This window comes from Mus caroli, chromosome 11 (genome assembly GCF_900094665.2).
Source record: "Mus caroli chromosome 11, CAROLI_EIJ_v1.1, whole genome shotgun sequence".
NCBI classification, from domain to species: Eukaryota; Metazoa; Chordata; class Mammalia; order Rodentia; family Muridae; genus Mus; species Mus caroli.
In genome coordinates this window covers 110553970-110576309 of record NC_034580.1, presented here as the reverse complement: position 1 = coordinate 110576309, position 22340 = coordinate 110553970, and the positions used below count along the sequence as shown (strand labels likewise).

Sequence of the window (22340 nt, the reverse complement as noted above, 5' to 3'; positions counted from 1 at the left end):
TCCTGCAGAATAAATGCTCTTTCTCTTCGCATACTATGGAGTCTGGGGTCTTCTTTCAGGGATTCTCAGACCCTTACACCGGGAGCCTTCTTTAATCCCTTCAACAGGAAATTTCCTCCTTACAGGGCAAATGGGAGTGTTCCTGTCTCTGACAGTGTCTCTTAACGGTATCTGGTGAAGTTGGTGTGTCTGTCTGTCTTGGATTTATGGCGTGAGTTGCAAACATTTTGGGAGCAGGAGGCATGTAAGATTGAGTTTGTAGCCTCTGAATTGAAATTCAGTTCAGTGCATGAAGGAGCATTGCTGGCTGATTGGCAGGGCTCTTCTAGGGTGCCTTTTACCCAAGAGGCTTCTCATATTGTTGTTGTGTGTGTGTGCCTTGGGGTTTAATGGGGGGAGGGGGACATGTTCACCACTGCACATGTGTGGAGGTCAGAGGACAACTTACAGGAGTGAGCTCTCTCCTACTATCATGAGGATTCTAGAACTTCAAGTGACCAGCCTTGAGGTCATGGGCCTTTACCAGCACAGCCATCTTGCCAGCCCTCTTCCAAGCATTTTAGACTCCTGCTTAAATTCGTTCGCCTATAGGTCCCTATGGTCAGCAGTGAGTCTCTCCCTCCCTGGCTGAGAGCTACGGGAGCCTACACGGGGGTGCACACAGCCTGCAGAGTACAGTCCGAGCTGGGGTAGTGGCGTGGGACAGCGGGCGCTGGAGGGAGGCTAACCGAGCCCAGCTGCATGACGGCGTTGATGTAGTTCTCGTCCTTCTCCACTTTCTTCCGGAAACGGATGGTCTGCTCCAGCTCCTGGGGGTTCACATCCTTAGGCCAGCCCCCCTCGACATGATTAACGCCACAGCTCTCCATCTCGAACCGCTCGGTGTTGGCCTAAACAGAAGCACAGGGGAGAAGACATTTGTCTCTGGGCTAAGCATTCAGCCATTTCTGCAAACCTGGGTCTTGGGACTCTAAGCTCTTACGGGGGTACTGAAGAAGGGGTGCCCTGACCACAGCCACAAAGTGAAGAGGCCCTATCCAGTTCCCAACAGCACTATCTGGGAAGCCTTACAGGGGACAGTGGTGGTCATGGGAAACCTAGTTCCATCTTTACCTTAAATAGGCCCAGGCGTCCACCCATCCATCCTGGGAGATATATCAACAGCGCTTAAAGTTCTGTCCCTCAGCATTACAGAGATAGGAAATCAACAGCGATTCAGCTCTTTATGCCATGCTCATCAGGATCATTCATGCCCATGATACTGTGAAAGGTGTGTTTTGGCTGAATCAAGTGATACCGGTTGCTCCTGGGCATGGTAAGATGGGTTAGCCCATGTCACATGATTTTCAGTGTGCCTGACAGAAACACCGGTTGATCCTTTATCTCGTGGGGACTCCATGTCCCTGGGACCCCAACCCATTCCAGTGGGAATTGCGTATATAACACTTGCTTTTTCTTAAGCCCGTTTGGATAGTTCTCTCAGAAGGCCCAAATGCCCAGACTGACTCCAGTAACATCTCAAAGGCCCCAGAGCCCTTGGGAGGAGCGTTTTGGTTCTAGGTATGGCCAATCTTTTTGATAGTGCAATATGACCCAACACAATCATCTACAAAGTTCATATTCAGTAGGCATATGGTCAACACACATACACACACACACAGAGCTGAAAACAGTAGATGTAATAAAAAAACAAACAAACAAACAGACTTGGGAGATGGAGGTGGGAGGAGCAGAACCTCAAGGTCACTCTTCTCTTGGCAAGTTCAAGGCCAAGCTGGAATACATGACCACTTGGCCACACATTTAAAAAGAAGAGAAAAAGAAAAAATCACGCATACAAAAAATTCTCCTAATGCATTAAGAAGATTCACCGGATTGTGTGGGACCACATTCACAGATCTCCTCAGCCATATCTGAAGTTGATGAGGCCCAGAATCCACCAACATGATAGCATATTAACACTGAGTAATCATCCATCAACATCACAGAGAATGCACATCAATAGCAACTCAGAGCTCGGACGTTGCCTTGTGCATTCTGTGGGACACACAGAGGTTGGACACATCTGCTTCGGTCCAAGAAGAGCTGGTGTTGTCTACTCCTGATCCTGGCACTGGGCGAGTCTTGGGTTGATTCGGCCCACACGCCTCCAGCACCTGCTCTCGCCCACTCTACCTAGTTTCCTGGTAAGCCACCCTGCTTAGCCTTCAGGGCAGGAACCCACCTCGTGTTCCGACATACTGGCGGAGCACTGGATGCCTGTGTCTACTGGGTTCCGCTCCACATACAGTGCGGCCAGCTCGGGGTTGGGTGAGATGTCGATGTTCAGCTCAGCCTGGCGATCTGAGAAGTTGCATTGCTTCCCGAACTCGCTGCGCTTCTTCAGGTACACGTAGACGATCTCCATGGCGGTGACCGTGGCTGTGGTGGCAACCGCGGCTGTGGCAGGATGGAGCAGAGCGACAGACTAGTGAGGGTCCCACCCAGATATTGCTCATCTCCTCGGGTCCCACCAGAGGCAGGGCCAGGTTAGGGGATCTCTCCAGAAGCTACACCTATGTTTTGTTTTGTTTTGTTTTTACTTTCTGTAAATTATCTGTGGTGGGGAGGGCTGGAGAAATGGCTCAGCAGTTAAGAGCGCTGGCTGCTTTTCCAGAGGACCTTGGGGTTCCCAGCCCCCCACTGGGCAGCTCACAAGCACCTATGACTCCAGTTTCAGGACATCTGACTTCACCCTCTTCTGGCCTCCACCGAACTGTACTTGTATGGTGCATAGACATATATACAGATGCAGGTAACACACACACACACACACACACACACACACACACAAATAAAATCTTTAAAAAAATAGTCCCATTTAGCTGGGTACACATCTGTGATCCCAGCACTCTGAAGGTGGAGACAGGAGAATCCAGAGTTTAAAATCATCCTAGGCTACACAGAAAGTTCTAAGCCATGCTGAGCCACATAATACCCTGTCTCAAAACACAAAACACAGAACATAAAACACAAAAGCAAAACGAATGGCTGGACAGTGGTGGCTCGAGCACGCCTTTAATCCCAGCACTTGGGAGGCAGAGGCAGGTGGGTTTCTGAGTTCGAGGCCAGCCAGGTCTACAGAGTGAGTTCCAGGACAGCCAAGGCTATATATACAGAGAAACCCTGTCTCGAAAAACAAACAATTGACTCTAGTTGCATATGTATCAAAAGATGGCCTAGTTGGCCATCACTGGAAAGAGAGGGCCATTGGACACGCAAACTTTATATGCCCCAGTACAGGGGAACGCCAGGGCCAAAAAGAGGGAAGGGGTGGGTAGGGGAGTGGGGGGGGGGGGAGGGGGGGGACTTTTGGGATAGCATTGGAAATATAATTGAGGAAAATACGTAATAAAAAAATATTAAAAAAAAAAGAAAAACAAACAAAACAAAAAAGAAAAACAAACAATAAAACCAAAAACCCCTCACCAGGCTCACTTGTACTCCCAGCCCTTGGAAGACTGAAGCAGGAGGACTGCCATGAGTTCAAGGCCATTCTATGCTTTGCAAGCGGCTTGTGATATATAATGAGACGTTATCTAAAATGGCCTGGAGAGATGGCTCAGTGGCTAAGAGCGCTTGCTGCTCTTGCAGAGGACCTGAGTTGGGCATCTCCAGATGTTTGTAACTCTAGCTCCAGGGAATCTGGCGCCACCTTCTGGCCTCTGTGAGAATGCGTAGTATATGCTCGCTCTCTCTCTCTCTCTCTCTCTCTCTCTCTCTCTCTCTCTCTCTCTCTCTCACACACACACACACACACACACACACATGCAGCTAGATAAATCTAATTCTGAGACAGGGTCTCACTAGCCGGCCTGGAACTAACCATGTACACCAGGCTGCCTTCAAACTTGGAGATCCACCTGCCTCTGCATGAGCCGCCATGGCCAGAAAAAGAAAATAAGTCTTTAAAGAAACAGAAAGAACAAAAATCTCCTCAGACAAGAATCACTGAATTCACCTAAGTGCCGAGTGCATGCTAAGTGCAAATTATACGGTTTGGTTCTTGCTCGTACCCTCTCAGGCGGGCAATGAGATCACCATTTTACTTGAGGAACATTCCTCTCTTTAGGTGGCTTGCCAGGCGTCACACAGCTGACAAGCAGGCCAGCTGGGCTGCCTGGCTTCAAAACTCTTACCCACAAAATTGCACACTTTCTACAGAATCAATACACTTAGTGGAGGCAGGAGGCAATCTTGATGACGGTTGAGCTAAATCCACCAGCACGCTCAAAATTTAAACCACGTGGGACCCAGATGAGAGAGACCTGGATCTCTTAAAAGCCACCAAACTGCTCACGTGACTGTTCAGAAGGCTCACCCATCCATGCCAGAGTGCCAGGTTACCAGGCTTTAACCCACCTCTGGCGGCCACACAGTGAATCCCTGCCTCCGGGATCGCTCGACCTACTCGTGAGCCACTTTGAGAAGGGGGCAAAGCCAAGTGGCTTCTTCAATATACAGAACAGAACTGGAAATTCACTAGTCTGTGCCACTTAGCCACGAGCATCAAGAATTGTGGCCAGCGAGATGGCTCAGCAGGTAAAGATGCTTATAGCACAGTCCTCATGACCTGAGTTCAATCCCCGGAGCGCATTTGCTTGGAAGGGAGAGAAATGTCTCCAACAAGTTGTCCTCTAACCTCCACATATGCACATCTCTCTCTCTCTCTCTCTCTCTCTCTCTCTCTCTCTCTCTCTCTCTCTCTCTCAAGTTAAAAAAATAATAATTGTAAGAAAGTGTGGTAAGACCCTGGGATCTGGCCTGCCTTCACCATCAGTGTGCCCCTGGCCTGGTCATTTACTTTCCAGAGCTGACCTGCAGCTACAAAAATTCTGTAAAGGGGTTAGCGTGCAAACGCACTGTGAGAAAGGGGCTCCTTATCAAAGTCCTAAGAACCTAAGAAGACCTACTGCCTTTCACCTCCCACAAAGGGGCCTTGATCCTTCTGACCCCACACATTAGGAGACTGAATACAGGGTCTGGCCATCTAGGGCACTATACTATGGTCTATGGAATTCAGCCTGAGCTACACAGATCCTGTCTGGTGCTGAAGAGATGGCTGGGAGGTGAACAGCACGCACTGACTGCTCTTTCAGAGAGGAGTTTGGTTCCCAGCACCCACGTGGCAGCTCTCAACTGTCTGTAACTCCAGTTCCAGCTGATCTGATGCCATCTTCTGGCCTCTGAGGGTACCAGACATACATGCAGGCAAAACATTCATACACATAAGATAAACATTTAAGACTATTAAGAACCTTTTTTTTTTAAATGAAAAGATCCCATTCCAAAGACAGACAGACACACATACAGAAAAGGAAGAGAGGGAAGACAGACAGTTGAACCCAAGTACGAGCTAGACACAGTGGTGTCTATAATCTCAGCATCGAAGAAGCAGAGGCAGGAAGATCACTGCAAATTCTAGGCCGGCCTCATCCACAGAATGAGTGTCAGACTAGTCAGAGCTGCACGGTGAAACCTGAACTCAAAAAAATGTCTTTAAACAATCAATCAATCAATAATCAATCAGTCAATCAAACCACGAGTAATGAAGGCAGTGGTTCCTGATGCAAAGAGTCATGTGATCAATGGGCATAAACTTGCATACTTATGGTCATCTGATCTTTGACAAACCACCAAAGGATGCAGTAGGGAGGGAGGGACTGGTCTCTTGAGCAAGTGGTGCTGGGATCACTGGGCATCCCAAGGCTTCATGGCCTTAAGGAGTCTGAGCCATGGCTCCGCCCAGCTGAAGGGCTGAGAGCTGGGCGTGTCCATTAAGAAGCCGGTGGCAGGTCTGTGTGTGTGTGTGTGTGTGTGTGTGTGTGTGTAAAGGGGGATAGCTGGAACAGCAGTGATTGAGAAGGGGGGAGGTGAGGTTAACTCCCCAGGCTCTCAGCATCAATACATTGCTCCTTCAGGGCAGCATGACCTGCTAGGCATGGCTACCTATGCCTGTAATCCCAGTCCTTGGGAGGTAGAGGCAAAAAGACTGAGATAAATTAAGGCTAGCTCCGGCTACATAGTTCAAGGCTAGATTGAGCTACAGAACACCCTGTCTCAAAAAACAAAACAATGAAAACAATAAAAGCATGCTTCCAGCCATCCCCCAAGCCAACCCAAATCATATGTGGTTTGGAAAGTCTCCTTTATGGTTGGGAGAGATGGCTCAGAGAGCAGAGGGGTTGGCAAAGAAGCAGTCTGCATAAGGGTGCCCCCCGCCCCGTGTCTTCATTCTGTATGGACAGAATTGAGGCCTTGGAAGAAAGAATGCAAAGTCAATTAAGTTCTCTCTGTCTTCCACCACAGACCTGGCAGTTGGATGCAGGCAATTAGGGGCCGTCTCTCTCCATCTCCAATTGCTGTGGTACAGCTGGCTCCCAAGGACACAGGGACACTTAAGAGAATGAGAAAATTCCGGAAAGAAAAACACCAGCCTCCTCAGTCCCGCTCCGATTCTAACAGCTCTGCTTTCTTACTTGGTGTTTCCCAAGGCCAAGCCCTCGTGGAGAACGGAGGCATTGTCTTGTGTCTGGAGGCAGACAGAGGGGACATTTAAAGGCTAGCCTGGTGACAAGAAGACAGCACAGTCAAAGCCCCAGAGCAGGCTCTTTTCTCACAAGCTAACAGGGTGCAAAGATAAATGGCTAGGTCAGCCAAGAGTGTCATAGTGATCTTTCTCTTCCTTTAGAAGACAAGTGCTCCAGGGTGAGGCTTCCCCAAAGAGGGTCTGAGCAGGGTGTCTTCAAGGAGACATCAGGAGTATTGTTGCTTGGGAGTTTCAGGGGAACATTGCCCCCGTGGGAACCTAGACTCCCAGAAGCATGCAGAATCATTCTCTCTCTCTCTCTCTCTCTCTCTCTCTCTCTCTCTCTCTCTCCCTTTCTCTCCCTCTCCCTCCCCTCTCTTACACACACACACACACACACACACACACACGCAGAAAGAGAGAGAGAGAGAGAGAGAGAGAGCTAAATATGGACTCTTAGACTCTTACACATATCAGCCAGTACTCTACCATTGAGCTACACCCAGCCCCACTAAGTCTCAAATCCAGGGTCACAAAGAACCGCTATACCCTGGTCCAAACACCAAAATATGTGATCATTTCCTGCACCCTAGCTCAATAGAAACAACAAGACTTGCCTCAGGCGAGGATAATGAGCAAAGCCGTTCCTAGAGAGAACCCCTTGTGGTTGAGCAGAAAGCACGGTACACAGCTGGGAGGAAAGGCCAGGAAATAGCAGGCAACAGAGGTGTCAGTGTGGGAAGAGGGCCAGGAGGAGGGTCACCCTTTGTCCCTTGTGTGCCTGGAATTGTAGAGCCGTGCTTGAGGGAAGAATGCAGAGGAAAGGAAGGGCTCCTGTGTCTCTCCAATGTCTTTGTGAACCTTCTGGACAAGCTTAGGAAAATGGTCTCCTGACCCTAATGTAGATGAAAGGCCAACTCTCAGATGGAGGGGCAAAGGAAAAGATGCATTTACATACAGTACCTGTGCCCAGTCCACAAGACTCTTGTGATCTCCCATTTTACGCCCTCCATTTTGTTTTTCTTAATTTCACTTTATTTTTAATCGTGTGTGTGTGTGTGTGTGTGTGTGTGTGTGTGTGTGTGTGTGTAAGTGCACACAAGTGCAGGTGGGGTGGAAGCCAGAAGTGCCAGATCCCCTGGAGTTGGAGTTTCATGGGTTTTGAGTCCCCTGATGTGGGTGCTGGAAATCAAACTCCCGGTTCTTTGCAAGAGCGCACTCACTCTTAGCAGCGGAGACAGTCCTCCAGCCCCCCTCTCTTAGTCTTTGAGACAGGCTCTCACTCTGAGTCCACTGGCCTAGAGCGCACTGAGTAGTCTAGGTTGGTCTCTGACTCTTGGTAATCCTCCTGCATCAGTTTACCGGAGTGCAGGGTTTACCGGCCTATCCCTTTCCCGCTCCCTAACTGAAAGCTCTCTTCTTAACAGCCCATCCTTCCTGGGCTTGAAATTTTGTTCCATTCACCTGAAAGCCAGAAAGAGGTCCCGCCCACTCCGGGTCACAACCGGGTCAGGGCCTGGTGGAGAAGTGCAGAGGGCAAGGTGCTTGGAGGCTGAGGAGGTCCTGGAGCTTGAAGAATATTCAGGGCAGCGAGGATTAATGCAGCGGGAAGAGCTGATTCCAGCACCTGACAGTTCTCCGAGATTTCTTGCACTGTTGGTGTTAATTACCTTCGAGGGCTTTCCCCTCTTTTTGCCAGGTTTTCTTTCGGGCTTGGACGTCCTCTAGGACGCCCGCCCCTTATCCTGGCTCACCTCCTGCCACACAGCCCAGGAGAAGCGCCCAAGACCCGTCCCAGCTCCAGCGCAGCTCAAACGGCTGGGAGCTGCGGAGTTTACCGGTTGCCTAGCAACCCTGGCCGGGCCGAGACGCCGGCCGTTCGAAGGTGATCTGGAGCACGTGACACTGGTCCCTCTAGTCGGAAGCACCCCCTTCTCTCCTCCCTTCTCTGGAGGAGGTCTGCGGAAGAGGTGGAGGAAAGTTAACCAAAGCTTTGCCAAAATGCTTACCCAAGTCTACAGTCTATATCCAGCAAAGTCCCTCCCCCACCCCCGTATCCCCCCGAAAAACGCAATCAAAGTGACCAGAGCGTGGGAAGCCCCGCACCTGGGTCAGTTCGGATCACCTCTGATTTGTCACTGCTACAATGTCCGGGTCTCTTCTGCTAACTTATCCCCTGCACCACCACCCTTCTGATTTCATCTCCGGAATGGAAATTCCTTGAGGGTCAGGCTCAATGCATGCATGGCTTAGCTATGCAGCCGGCACGTTGTAAATATGGCTTCATTGCATGAATGAATGAGCTGATGGACACATGAATGACACAAAGAGAGATGTGTTTCTCATGAGCTTGAGGCAAGGAAGTGAGAAAATGTGGGAGGGATTGATGGACAGGCTGAGTACAAGGCACTTGTTGCGTAAGCCTGACAAGCTGAGTTCACATCCTAGAACCCACATAAAAATGGGGGGTGGGGGGAACATTAAAATGGGGGGAAAAAGAATGGATTCCACAAAGTTGTCCTCTGATCTGTGTCATATAGCACACCCACAATCATCATCATCATCATCAATAATTTAAAAAGAATTAAAGAAGGGAAGTAGAGTCCTATATCTAGGACTGGTGAGATGGCTCAGTGGAGAAAGGGGCTTGCCACCACTTCTATGACCTAGGGTTGAGCCCCAGACACACATGGTGAAGGAGAGAACTGAATTCTCTAAGTTTTCCTCTGACCTCCATACTTGTGCTATGTAAGACACACACAAACACACACATACACAATATGATTTTTAAAAAAGACTTATTTATTTATTTATTTATTTATTTATTTATTTATTTATTTATTTATTTATTTATTTATTATGTACCGTGTTCTGTCTGCATGCCAGAAGAGGGTGCCAAGATCCCATTACAGATGGTTGTGAGCCACCGTGTGGTTGCTGGGAATTGACCTCAGGACCTCTGGAAGCACAGTCAGTGCATTCAACCTCTGAGCCACATCTCCAGCCCACAATATGATTTTTTAAAGAGAAAGAAAACTACAGAACCGTATATACTTTCCCAGAGGTGTCTCTTAAGAGCATTTGGGACCCGAGGTTGGTTCTTTATTTATCATGGGATTTTAGCAAGGCACTCTCTCTGCCATCCCCTGTGAGGTTTGAATGAGATCACCCTCATAGCTCATATATTTGTATGCTTAGTTCCCAGATGGATAAGCTTTCTGGGAAAGATTAGAACCTTGTTGGAGGAGGTATGTCACTGGGAGTGGGCTTGGAGGCTTTAAAAGCTCACACCAGGCCCAGTGTCTCTCTCTCTCTTTCTGCTGCCTGTGGATCAGGATGTAGCCCTCAGCTACTTTTCCAGCATCGTGTCTGCCCATGTTTCCCTCCGTGATGATAATGGACTAACCCTCTGAAACTATAAGCAAACCCCCAATTAAAAGCTTTCTTGTATAAGAGTTGCCTTGGCTGTGGCGTCTCTTCACAGCAATCGAATGGTGGTGTCTTAAGATAATCTTTCAGTATTGGGATTGAACAGGGCCTTGCATCGGATAGGCTGGAGCTCTACCACTGAACTACATCCCAGCCTTACTTTCCATTTCTGAGACTTAACTTTCTCCATCTTCACGTTGAACATTGGCAGATCTTCAGGATAATGGGGGAGAACATGCAATCAGACACAGATGAATAATCCAGCCCATTGTGAGCCCCCACCAGCACGGTGCTTGTCGCTACAGGCTCCGGAGAATGAGGTGAATCCCAGGCCAGGCGTGGGCACTGGAAATTTGGATAGAGTCAGGCAAAGAATGAGTCACTGAGATGTGGGATTTGGGGCTGGAACCGGGCCCTAGGAAATGGTTTTGAGATGCAGGGGAAGGAGTGGGGGATGACTCCCAGAGTGGGGGTGGGGCACTCAGCAGATCAGTTAGTTCCAGGATGGAGCGATGTGGCTGGCTGGGGTTGCACGCTGGGGGACTTTCTGATGACACATGGGTAGAGAAAGTGAGGTATATGTGTGAGCGTGCACTGCGTGTGCAGATAGAAAGGGAGAAGTGGGGAGCTGGAAAGGAAACTGCAGTCACAATGATTTTTATCCCTGGCTTCCTGCCCCACCCTCCCCTCCCTTCACTCCGACCTCCACTGGCTCATCTACTCACTCGCTGGCTTTTAGCTCTTACGCTCTTGGCAGATTCAGCTCAGCCGCCCTGAGAGGTAGCATGAAGTCATATAATTAGGAGCATTCATAAGGTCCTAGTTTGGTTCCCCCCCACCCCCCAGCTTCTCAGATTTCCACCCAATCACTGCGTAACTGACAACAGAAACTCTTTGCTTAGATCAGCCTCCGCCCTGGACAAACTCCAGGCAGGTCCCTAGTCCATTGCACCATTGGCTTCCTTTCCACCCCCCAGTCCCTTCTTCTCATGTAATCAGGCTAGCTTTGAACTTGTGATTTTTCAAACTAGTGATTTTTTTTTATTAGTGCTAATCAATAGTACAGGGTAAGGGCTTTTCTTATGGTGTTTGCATATATTCATAAAATATACTCTGATCATATCTATTCCCCATTTCCTTCTGCTTTCATGTCTTTGTTGGTGGTGGTTTGGTTTTTGTTTTTCTAATTTTGAAATCGAGTGAAAACGGATCCCTAAGTCTCTGAGATGGAAAGAAGACAATCAGGTGTTCAGGGTCAGCCCTGGCTTACAAGAAGCCAGCGTGGGCTGCAGGAGACCATCTCAAAACAAACAGAACTAGACCAGGCTGGGTACTTTTTGATCCCAGCACTCCTAAGGTAGAGGTAGACAGACCTCTGATTTCCAGGCTAGCCTGGTCTAAATGAAGAGTTCCAGGTTAGTTTCAATAGTGAAACCTTGTCTCAAAGCAAAACCAAAACCAAAACCACCAAGCGCAAGTCTTTCTCTCCCCCATCTCCTCCCCCTCTCTCTCATTCTCTCTCCCTCTCTCTCTCTCTCCCCACCCCCTCTCCCCTTCTCTCTTTCACACGAGTGTGTGCGTACACACACACACACATGCACACAAAACAGACTAAACAGGAAGTACAAGAGCATGGGAATCTTGCCCACAACACTAACCCCCCCTATCCAAACAATAGGAGCTGTTACATGATACTTTGTAAACTCCCATTCCAAGACCACGACCAAGACTACCCAGATACCTCTGCTATGCTAGAACTCAGAGAAAGTAGAGGGCCGTCAAATATTTAGACTTTGTGTGTCAGGAGGCACAAATCAAAGCTCTTGTGGGGGCTGGTAAGGACAGTTCTTACCTGAGTGCATTGGTCAGTGACCATGGCAGACCTCTTGAGTCACTCATTGTATGGAGTGACTAAGAGATAGTGCTGAGTGGGAGTGTAGCTCGGTGGTACAGTAGCCACCTTGCATGAACAAGGACCTGGTTCAGTCCGAAGCAAATGGGGGCTGCAGGAACCGAGTGAAGCAGAGGTGCATCAGGCTGCTCACAGTCACCTGTCTAAGGTTTATCTTTCGTGTCTGGATGTACTGTTTGCATTGCTGTCTTTACACTCTGGGCATGCAGTGCCCAGGGAGGCCAGGAGAGAACATCATATCTCAGATCTCTTGGAACTAGAGCTACAGACCCTTGTGATTGCCCTTGTGGGTGCTGGGAACCAACCCCAGGGTCTTCTGGAAGAGCAGCCAGTGCTCTTAACCACAGAGCCATCTCTCCAGTCTTCACCTTCCTGCTTCTTCTAGACCTTTTGCAACTTAGGTTTCATCTAGCTTGCATTAACGGTGGTAAAAGCCCCACAGCCCAAGTCACCTCGTTGCTGAGTGGCAGTTTTCTCTGAAAGTCAGCCTAATTATGGGAGTTCCCACAGTGTTCTTACTCATCTCCCCAAGGCTGCGGGTTCCCTTAGGGCAGGCAGAGCCCAGGAAAAGCCACAAGAGCACGTGCCCACTTGTGAGCCAGTGAGGTCATCTGCCCAAGCTTCTCCCCTCCAGCACTCCCAAGGGAAACAGCAGCTTACCCAGGAGCTCCACGACTTTCTGGGAGCTCAGCTGCACAGGGGTGTAAACAGTCACTTGGCTTGTGCAGAGGCACCAGAGCTGGAGACTAGGCAATGGGGTGGGGAGTGAGGGGCTGCCCCAGAGACACTGTGTTCAGGCATCCCTGCCCCAAGCAGCAGGGTACTCGGGAATACAGCATGAACCCATGACTGGCTGTTGGAGGAGTGTACCTGGGCCCCTCCCACCTGACCATTGTGCTACCCATGCCCACCCAGAGGCACCCAGTTCAGGGCCTGGGGCTCTATGTGAAATACCCCGTGCTGTCTTCATACCAGCCAAGCCCTGACCCTTGATGCACCTGTTAATCTACAAACCAAATGGCCTTATCGATTTCTTCTGAGGGTTAATACAAAATTAATACCCATATCAGGCAGAATTGCTGGCTCCTGTGAACACTTAATCAAGGCTACTTACTTCTTAGCAGCCTGATGAGCAATGAATGACCTTCAGAGGGAACTTTGGGGAAAGTCCAGAGTAGAAATGGGGTCCAGCTCGGGTTCTGTGAGAGGAGCTCCCAGCAGAGGTGAGCGGTGGCTCCACAGATCAGAGCTTTGACCGCAGAAGCATGGGAGCTGAGTTCAAATGCCCAGCACGGACATAAAAAGCTGAGTGTGACAGGCACACGCCTGTAGCCTCAGTTCTTCAGTGGGGGAGACAGGATTATTTCTGGGGGTTGCTGGTTGCAGCCTCATCTCAGGGGAATAAGGTGGAGGGGTTGGTAGAGTTGAAGAGCCAATGTCCTTTGTCCTCTAGCCTATGTGCATATAACACACACGCACACGCATGCCATCACCACCAATAAACAAAAAACAAAGTAGGTAAAGGCTGCAGGTACCTGTAACCTGAGACTTTCATTCAGAGCTTCCTCTTTAAAAAAAAGAGAGAGAGATTTATTTTATGTAAATGAGTATCTCTCCAGCCTAATAGCTCCCTCTTTTAAAAAAAGATTTATAGCCAGGTGTGATAGCACACACCTTTAGTCTCAGCATTAAGAAGGCAAAGGTTAGGCAGGAGAGATGGCTTAAGTGATTAAGAGCACTGGCTGCTCTTCCGAAGGTCCTGAGTTCAATTCCCAGCAACCACATGGTGGCTCACAACCATCTGTAATGAGATCTGATGCCCTCTTCTGGTGTGTCTGAAGACAGCTATGGTGTACTTACATATAATAAATAAATCTTTAAAAGAAGGCAGAGTATATAGAGAAAGTTCTAAGACAGTTGGGGATGTCTGTCTCAAACAAACAAAAACAATTTTAAAATATGTTCTGCCGGGTGTGGTGGCACACGCCTTTAATCCCAGCACTTGGGAGGCAGAGGCAGGCAGATTTGAGTTCAAGGCCAGCCTAGTCTACAGAGTGAGTTCCAGGACAGCCAGGGTTATACAGAGAAACCCTGTCTCAAAAGAACCAAAAGAATGAAAAAAAAAATTATGCTCAGCATGGTGGCTTTTAGTCCCAGCGCTTGGAATATAGAGGCAGGCAGATCTCAATGAGCCCTAGGCTAACCTGGTCTACAACTTGGGAGGTCAGCCAAGGCCACATAATGAGATCTGTGAGTGTGTGTTTTCCTTTGTGTGTGTGTGCATCATACATGGTGGCCAGAAGAGAGCATCAGAATCGTGGAACTGAAATGCCAGATGCTTGTGAGCCACCATGCAAGGGCTGGGAATCGAACCCAGATCCTCAGCAAAAGCACTAAGTGCTCTAGACTACTGAGCCATCTCGACAACTGCTTTTTAGTTTCTCTCTCTGTCTCTCTGTGTGTATATCATGCACATGTGGTTGTCCTCGAAGATCAGAAGGGCAATTACAACCCCCCCCCCCCCCCCCCCCCGCGATGGAGCTGCAGGTGACTATGAAGAGCTCTGAACAGAGCTTAGGTCCTCTAGAAGAGCAGCAAGCACTCACCTGCTGAGCTACCTTGCCATCTGCCTCATAACCCCTAGCTCATTTCTCACTGAAATCCAACACAGCTTTTGGAGGAGCCTCTTGGAATCCCCCTCCCGCCCCCCTCGCCCCCCACAAGACCTCCTCGGAGGGGACATGCACTGTGGCTAGTCCTCAGAGGTTACCAAGTTAAAGTGACTCAGCTGCACACCTTAAGGGAAGTGGTTTATTTCAGGGGGAGGGCGAACATGGATCAAGAAGAGGTTTGCCCACCCGACTCTTGTAGAACCCGGAGGAGTTTTAGTTTAATGTACATGCATTAAAAAAGTCCTTCAGCTGCTGCAGAGGAGACATCAGGAGCAAGGCCTGAGGTCAAAGCTCCGAGTCTGCACAGGACCCAGGCATACAAAGGTCGCTCACAGTATGCACAGGTTAATATGAGACACAGTGACGCCGGTGGCTTGGCCGGGAGCTGCCAGTACAATGACAATGTGGCTCTTCTGAAATGGACACATCCCTGTCCCGCACCATCAGTAGGGTCTCGCTTGGCTGCACAAGGCCACGGGGATTCGGTGTGTAGTGTACTCTGGGTTGGTCAGAGGTTGGAAGCACCAAAGACCCCTAACCTGTCCCTTGGCAGGCAGGACAGGGGTTATTATTTTCTCCTGGCCAGAAGTGGCTGTTCCTCAGAATAAAGTCCCTCGGCCTTCTTAGCTATCATGTCTTTCCCTTTACAAGGCTCCAGATGTCCTTCTCTAGCCGTGTGGGGTAGAATGTCTCACTGATATCTTATTTAAAAAAAAAAAAAAAAAAAAGCCAGAAGACCAGGATGTGGCATCATGGCGAACCCTTTAATCCCGGCAATCTCAAGGCAGAGGCAGGTGATCTCTGAATTTGAGGTTAGTCTGGTCTATAGAATGAGTTCAAGGACAAGCCAGGGCTACACAGAGAAACCCTGTCTCAAAAAAAAAAAAAAAAAAAAGCAAAGCAAATCTGCTCCTGGCCTGGTGTGGTAGCACATGCCTTTGAGCCCAGTACTCTGCAGGCAGAGGCAGGCAGATCTCTGTGAGTTCTAGGCCAGGGCCAGTCAGGGTATATAAGGAGACCGCAGCAAAACAAAACCCCAAAAACCCCACAGCTCACTCCTTGGCCTCTCCTCCAGATCTGTAAGATCTGTGTGAGAGCCACAGTAGAACATCAGGTATAAAACCCAACCGAGCCTGCGTCTATTGCAAGCACTGGCCGTGCCTGAGGGAGGCGTGAGTCTTTGGATCATCAACCTGTTTTAAAACACTGGGAACGAGTTCAGGTGCTTTCCAAGTGTCTGTTCATACCTGAGACTGTCCCCACATGCAGCTGACACCTGGTTCCAGAATGGGGGTGGCTGGTGGAGGTTAGAGAATTGCAGGCTTTCTTCCATACGTGTGCCCATGGCTGCCAGGCTGCAGTGCCCAGCTTGAAGCCACCCATCCCCTCTGGGGAGATCTCTTGATGCTGTCCTTCTGGCATCTAGGCAGAGTCCCTGTGGTCCCAGAATGTGGATCCTGGACCAGGTGTTCTCCTAACACACCTCCAATTGCCACTGCCTAGAAACGGAGGACCAAGTAACTGGAGGGTGTGGCCTGGACTTAGTTAGGGCCACACTAACAAGAGGCAGGAGCCCAGTGGCAGGGCCTTTAGAGAAAAGGGATCTCAGGCTGGTGGTCCCCCTCCTCAACTACCATTTTTTCATCTGCTGAGGGTGGGACTTAAGGTGGGCTGAACCGGGCAGCTGCCTCAGGGACAACAGCTGAGTCCTGGGGGAGTTAAGGCCGGAGAGGCTGGTCCAGTCACGGGCCTCACATCCACCTGTGGCTTTGGTCAGGAGTCACAGCTGTGTCTCTGCAGCCACAGGAGCCTGTTCATGTCCAGGAACCTTCGGTTTCTATTCCAGAAACACAGCTGGGTTCTGCATCTGCTGAGAACCGAGCTGGCAGAAGAGGCAGGTACCTTGAAAGCCCCTAGGACGGGAACTCGTAGTGTCTCAGGTGTTCATCCGCCACGGACATGTAGGTAGGTCTCATGCTGGGAGAGTACTGTGAGGAGAGAGGAGGAGGGACAGTCTCAAGAGGGCACAGTTTGCTACCTGGTCACCCTGACATTACACAGCCCACTTTTCCCTCTGGGTAAGCTGGTTCCACACCCATAAATTCAACTAACTTTGGATCAAAGGTACTAAAAAAAATGCCTGTATTGCATTATGTTCTTGTGTGTGTGTGTGTGTTTTCTTCTTTTGTTTCTGTTATCTATTTAGACAGGGTCTTACTTTGTAGTCCAAGGTTCCCTATGTAGCCAGGCTGGACTCCGACTCAAAAGGACCTTTGGGTCTCAGCCTTCAGAGAACTGGGGTTGTATGTTCCTGCCACCACACCCAGGGGCAATGAACCCAACCGAGATCCTGAACATAGAGGAGGATGTGTGCATGAAGAACAGCACATCGTTGCACATGACAGGCTGGAGCATCCTCAGAGTGTGGCACTCTTGGGATTCCTGGGACCAGCAAACGTGCTGGGAACTTCTCAGAGGGTGATAAGCTGGCCAGGCAAAGCAGCCAGACAGTGACTTTATCACAAGCCATCACACAGCTCAGGGGAATACCAGTGAGGTTTGGGAAGTTTCGTGTCCACTGACGCCTCCAGTCTCACATCCCTGGGGCACCAGCTTTAGCCTCTAGCACAGCATGCAAACCCAGAGCAGGGATCCTCCTTCCTCCACACCCAGGCTCTCAGGAGGCCTAGCGCTGGACCATATCAGGTGTACCAGGGAAGTTTGGAGCGGGTAGTTAACAGCCAGCTAGGTCACACAAGTCACACAGATCCTAGAAGCCAGCTTTGAATCCCGTGTATGTGTCCTATGTGTGTGGCTGCTATCTACCGTGTGTGTGTGTGTGTGTGTGTGTGTTTAATTAGTTTAAAAAAAAATGTATGTAAGAGTACACTGTAGCTGTCTTCAGACACCAGAAAAGGGCATCAGATCCCATTACTGATGGTTGTGAGCCACCATGTGGTTGCTGGGATTTGAACTCTGGTCGTTTGGAAGAGCACTCAGTGCTCTTAACCATTGAGCCATCTCTCCAGCCCCCTACTCTATGCTTTTTGAGACAAGGTGTTTCACTGGCCTGAAGCTTACCCAGTAGATGAGGCTGGCTGGCCAGCGAGCCCCAGGGGTTCACACCTCTCCTCTTCTCAGGTGCTTTACTGAGTGGATGCTTACACTGTCCTTATCTCTACTCTCTACACTTTATCAGTCCCGTCACTTCTTCTTCGGCTGAGTCTGTTTTTGTTTTGTTTGTTTTTCCAAGACTGGGTTTCCCTGTGTAGCCCGGGCTGTTCCAGAACTAGCTCTGCAGACTAGGTTGGCCTTGAACTCACAAAAAACTGCCTGCCTCTGCTGCTGAATACTGGGATTAAAGGGTTGCACCACCACTGCCTGGCTGGCTGACTGACATCCTCCTAGTCTCCCTTTTCCCACTTGAAAAATACCTAGAAAAAAATTCAGCCCCATCCTTTCTATCAGGGTCTTTATATATCTAGGGAGTTTAAAAAAACCCAACCAGGTCACATCCACCAAGATTTCTTTTTCTGTTTTGAGGTAAGATAGACAAAACAAAACAAAACAAAAACAAGTTTTTAAATGTGTCACCAATAGTTTTAAAGTGTTGCTTTGACAATTCCAGAGTCGAAGAAGCTGTGCACAAGATCAGCAGATTCAGTCACACACAACCTTCCTAAAACTTGGACTCTTTTGACTCTTTAATACATGTAGTTCCTTATGCTGTGGTGACCCTGACCATACCATTATTTTTGTTGATACTTCGTAACTGTGATGTTGCTATGGTTATGAGTCACAATGTAAATACCTGACATGTATGATACCTACTATGCTAACCCGAAGGAGTTGAGACCCACAAGTTGAGAACCACTGTCCCAGGTGAAAACACAGGAAGTCTTCCATCTCCTCCTGTGCCCAAAATACCAGGGACCCTTAACATTTCCCTCTAAAAAAATGTTTTTAGATTTCTTTTATGTGTCGGAATGTTTTGCATGTATGTATGTGTGTTATCCCTGGCCTGCCAAGGTCAGAAGAGGGCATCACAACTCCTGGTTGTGATGCTACATGTGGGAATTAAACCTGAGACTTCTGCAAGCGCAGCCAGTGCTCTTAGCCATTCATTGACCCCACCAGCCGCAAGACCCTGCATTTCCTAACAAGCTCGTGGCTGCTGACGGACGCTGACTCCAGTGAGCCTCCTCACCCCAGGGACATTTCCCAAGTCGAGGTCACCTCAGGGTAGGATGAGATGAAGCGGGCAGGAGGCACTTTAGGTAGCCATGTGCATCTCGATGAGAGTCTGTCAGATATACCTACAATATCGAATGGTGATCCAATTGTCAGAGCTGCAGCAGGATTGGGGATGGAATACTACGAAGCCAGGTAAACATCCCACAATGCATGGGCCAGCTTCAACATACAGGACCATCCTGTCCATCAAAGCTCTACGGCTTCGGAACAAGGCAGCCTGAGAGTGGTGGTTCTCTAGTTTGACTCCTAGGCCAGCAGAGGCAGCTTTGCCCAGGAATAGGCTAGACATGCCAATCCCTGGGGCCCAGTTCAGATCCCTCAGGCCCTTTAACAGATTCTGGGGTACACACAAGTAGCAAACCTTCCCAATGAAGGCAGTGTTTCCCAGACTTGCCTGGTGAGTTTGTTAGACTGTAAATCTCCCAGGCTGCTTCCCTGGGAAAGTCTGTTTCTGTGAGTCTGAGAACCCCTGTGCTGCCATTATTACAGGAACATGACAAAGGTCCACTGCTTTGGACTGGGAATTGAACCTGAGTCCTGCACTGGGCCAGACTGAAAAATCAAAATGGTGCCACTCAAGAGACAGCTCCACATAGAGTGAGAACAGCCTCTGAAATGGGTCAGTTTTTTAAAAGGGTGATCACATGGTCCCTCTTTTTCAATCCTTATCCAAAAGGATTAAAAAATGTCACTTTTCTTTTACAAGAAAGAACTCTGAAAAGAGAAGGCCTCATTTTGTCGCTTGTTCCTGCTTTCCAAGAGAGTTTCTGTCTCTTGGGGCTAAGGATATAGCTTGGTGTGTGAGGTCCTAGTTCTAGTTCTCAGTACCAACACAAACAAAGAAAAGCCAAATAAAACTTTCCGATCTTTTTCAGGGCAATAATGCTTGTTTTATGGCATGGAAAATAAGGCCAGACAAGACCTTCAACTCAGGGATTTTCACAACGCCCAGAGCGATTTTTGTTAGTGTCTAGGAACAGGTCTGGAAACACAAGAGAGATCCCCTGAAGTCCGAGCCATGGGAAGATACTTTTCCGGCCAAGGAACAGGCTGACCCTTTGGTGGCCTTGCTTCCTCTCATTCGCCCACTAACACTTTTGTGGAGGGAGGCAGATGCCCACACCCTCATCCCACCTGTTTCTATGACGACATCATCAGCACCGATCTTTCCAGATGTCCCTAGCAGGGGCAGAGGGTGGGAATCTTCCCCCAGAGTTGGCCAAGATGGAGGTAACTGGTAGTTAGTCACCTTTGCCAAAGCAATGAGGGTTTTTCTGTCTTCCACAGCCTTGCAAATAGGGTCAGCTGCAGTTTACCTCAGGACACGGAGAGTGGCCTGACTGTCTCCAGCAGAAGGTAATCTAAAAATCCCTTTTACTCACAATCACAGCATAGTGATTAATTTCTTTGTCACAGTAGCAGATTTTCCCAAATTGTGTTTGGCTTGGATTAATAATGAAGTCGGTCCCTGGGGCCAGGCAGCTGGAGGCAAAGGGATCTAGGAAGCTTTGATTAGCAGGGAAGGCAGGGTAGGATTTTAAAGGTGCAGCCTGCGACTCACTAGTCCATGAACAGCAGCCCTGTGATGCTCTTTCCCAGCTCTTGGGAAACAGAGGCGGGAGTGTCATAAGTTCAAAATCAGCCTCTGCTATACAGTGAGTTGTGAGTTATGAGTTAGAGGTCAGCTCAGGCTACGGGAAACTCTGTTTTAAAAAATAATAAGGGGGCTGGGGAGATGGCAAAGCAATTAAGAGCATTTGCTGCTCTTCCAGATGACCCAAGTTCAGCTCCTAGGATCCATCTCAGGAAGCTTGTAACCCCAGTTCCAAGGAATACGACTCCCTTAGTCCTCTGTGTGCACCCCACACTACATGCTACACACACACACACACATACACACACACACACACACAAATCTTAAAATAATAGTAATGAAAGAAACAAAGTTTTCGGGATAAAACGCCAGGGGAATCGTGGCATGGAAAATAAGGATTTGTTGCAGTAGGCTTTGCAGTGGGCAGGCCAGGGTGCTGCTTACAGCCCATCTGTGCACTTGCGGGGTTCCCAGGGCCCAGCTCCACTCACTGGTCCAGGGTACCCAGCATTTCTATTGTACCGGTGGTTCCCCTGAAACTACAGGGATGGGCAGATGGAACGCCTCCATGGGAGCAGACGCTGGACAAGAAGTCTACCTACTCTCCCCAGAGACTTCCACTCTGGCCTCTTCTTAGGAATGCCACACATCCGTGAAGTTTTTTAAAGAGAGAGAGGGTGGGGAGAGAGAGAGAGAGAGAGAGAGAGAGAGAGAGAGAGAGAGAGAGAGAGAAGAGAACCAGACTGCTGTGTATGGCACTTCCTGTATGCTGCATATGGTCATCTAATGAGCCATCCCTTTCAGTGCTCAGGCATGTGTCTTCACCGTCCCCATTCTACATACAGGAGAACTGGGACCAGAGAGGCAGAGGCCATGTCCCAGGTCACAGAGGCCACATGGTATAAGCTGGGATTTGAACCCAGGCATGTGGGTACCAAAGTCCAGGCTGTTCCTACCTTAGCAATAATCCTGGGCTCTGTGGATGCTACTCTGGGAACAGACAGTATGGCAGTTTCTCCAATTTCCCACCTACCCAGCACACCCTGGGCTCCACCCAGGATTGGAAGTGATAGAGAACGCAAGAGGCACAGACCTCACATGGGCGTGGTCCTGGGGGCTTTGAGTTTTGCTGGGGTGGTGGAGGAAGGCTGTGACTGGTGGCAGTTGTCCTGGATAGGCCACTATAATACCAAGCCAACCTGCTACAGTTAGGTCCCAGGATTGAGGGGAAACACAAATGGTAAAGAGAGGAGCCAGGGATCCAGCTAGGTAACTTAGCAATAACTCATATAAGGTCCTGGCTCAACCCCTAGCACCAGAATCCAAGGGAATCCCTTAAGTGTTCCCTGGAAAGAGGAGGCAGGAGGGTCAGGAGTTCAAGGTCATCTTCAGCTATATAACACCGTGTCTCAAACCACACACACACACATCTGGAAAGGGAAGCGTGCATTTAGTTTTCTGGCAACTTTAGTAGGAGCCATCTCAGAAAGAGGGAAGCTCAGTTGAGAAATGACTCCATCATACTGCCTGTGGGCATGTCTGTGGGCCAGTTTCTTTTTCTTCTTTTTCTTTTTCTTTTGAGACAGGGTTTCTCTGTGTAGCCCTGGCTGTCCTGGAACTCACTTTGTAGACCAGGCTGTCCTCAAACTCAGAAATCAGCCTGCCTCTGCCTCCCGAGTGCTGGGATTAAAGGCGTGCGCCACCATGCCCGGCTCAGTTTCTTGACTGGTGATTGCCATAGGAGGGCTCAGCCCACTATGTGTGGCGCCATCCCTGGGCAGGTGAGCCTGGCTTGTATAAGAAAGCAGGCTGGGAAGCCGGGCGTGGTGGCGCACGCCTTTAATCCCAGCACTCGGGAGGCAGAGGCAGGCGGATTTCTGAGTTCGAGGCCAGCCTGGTCTACAAAGTGAG

General features: G+C 49.3%; 2 protein-coding genes across 4 annotated transcripts in view; both read right to left on the bottom strand.

Annotated features, from left to right (window-relative positions):
* The window catches only part of Dnai2 (dynein axonemal intermediate chain 2), a 32014-nt gene extending 23622 nt beyond the window's left edge, over positions 1-8392 (bottom strand). For both annotated transcript variants that reach the window (XM_021176625.2, XM_021176626.1), the window contains exons 1-3: positions 8033-8392; positions 2225-2439; positions 729-890 (exon numbers count right to left, since the gene is read on the bottom strand). In XM_021176625.2, the coding sequence (XP_021032284.1) occupies positions 729-890; positions 2225-2407 (345 nt within the window). In that variant the 5' untranslated portion in view covers positions 2408-2439; positions 8033-8392. The remainder of the gene's footprint in view (positions 1-728; positions 891-2224; positions 2440-8032) is intronic.
* A 6314-nt stretch (positions 8393-14706) lies between these two features.
* Positions 14707-22340, bottom strand: part of Ttyh2 (tweety family member 2) — a 45753-nt gene continuing 38119 nt past the window's right edge. The window contains exons 14-15 of one of the 2 annotated variants that reach the window (XM_029483852.1): positions 18818-18897; positions 15502-16569 (exon numbers count right to left, since the gene is read on the bottom strand). In XM_029483852.1, coding sequence (XP_029339712.1) covers positions 16554-16569; positions 18818-18897 — 96 coding nt within the window. In that variant the 3' untranslated portion in view covers positions 15502-16553. Of the gene's footprint in view, positions 16570-18817; positions 18898-22340 lie in introns of both variants that reach the window. The other variant, XM_021177205.1, reaches the window with a different exon arrangement.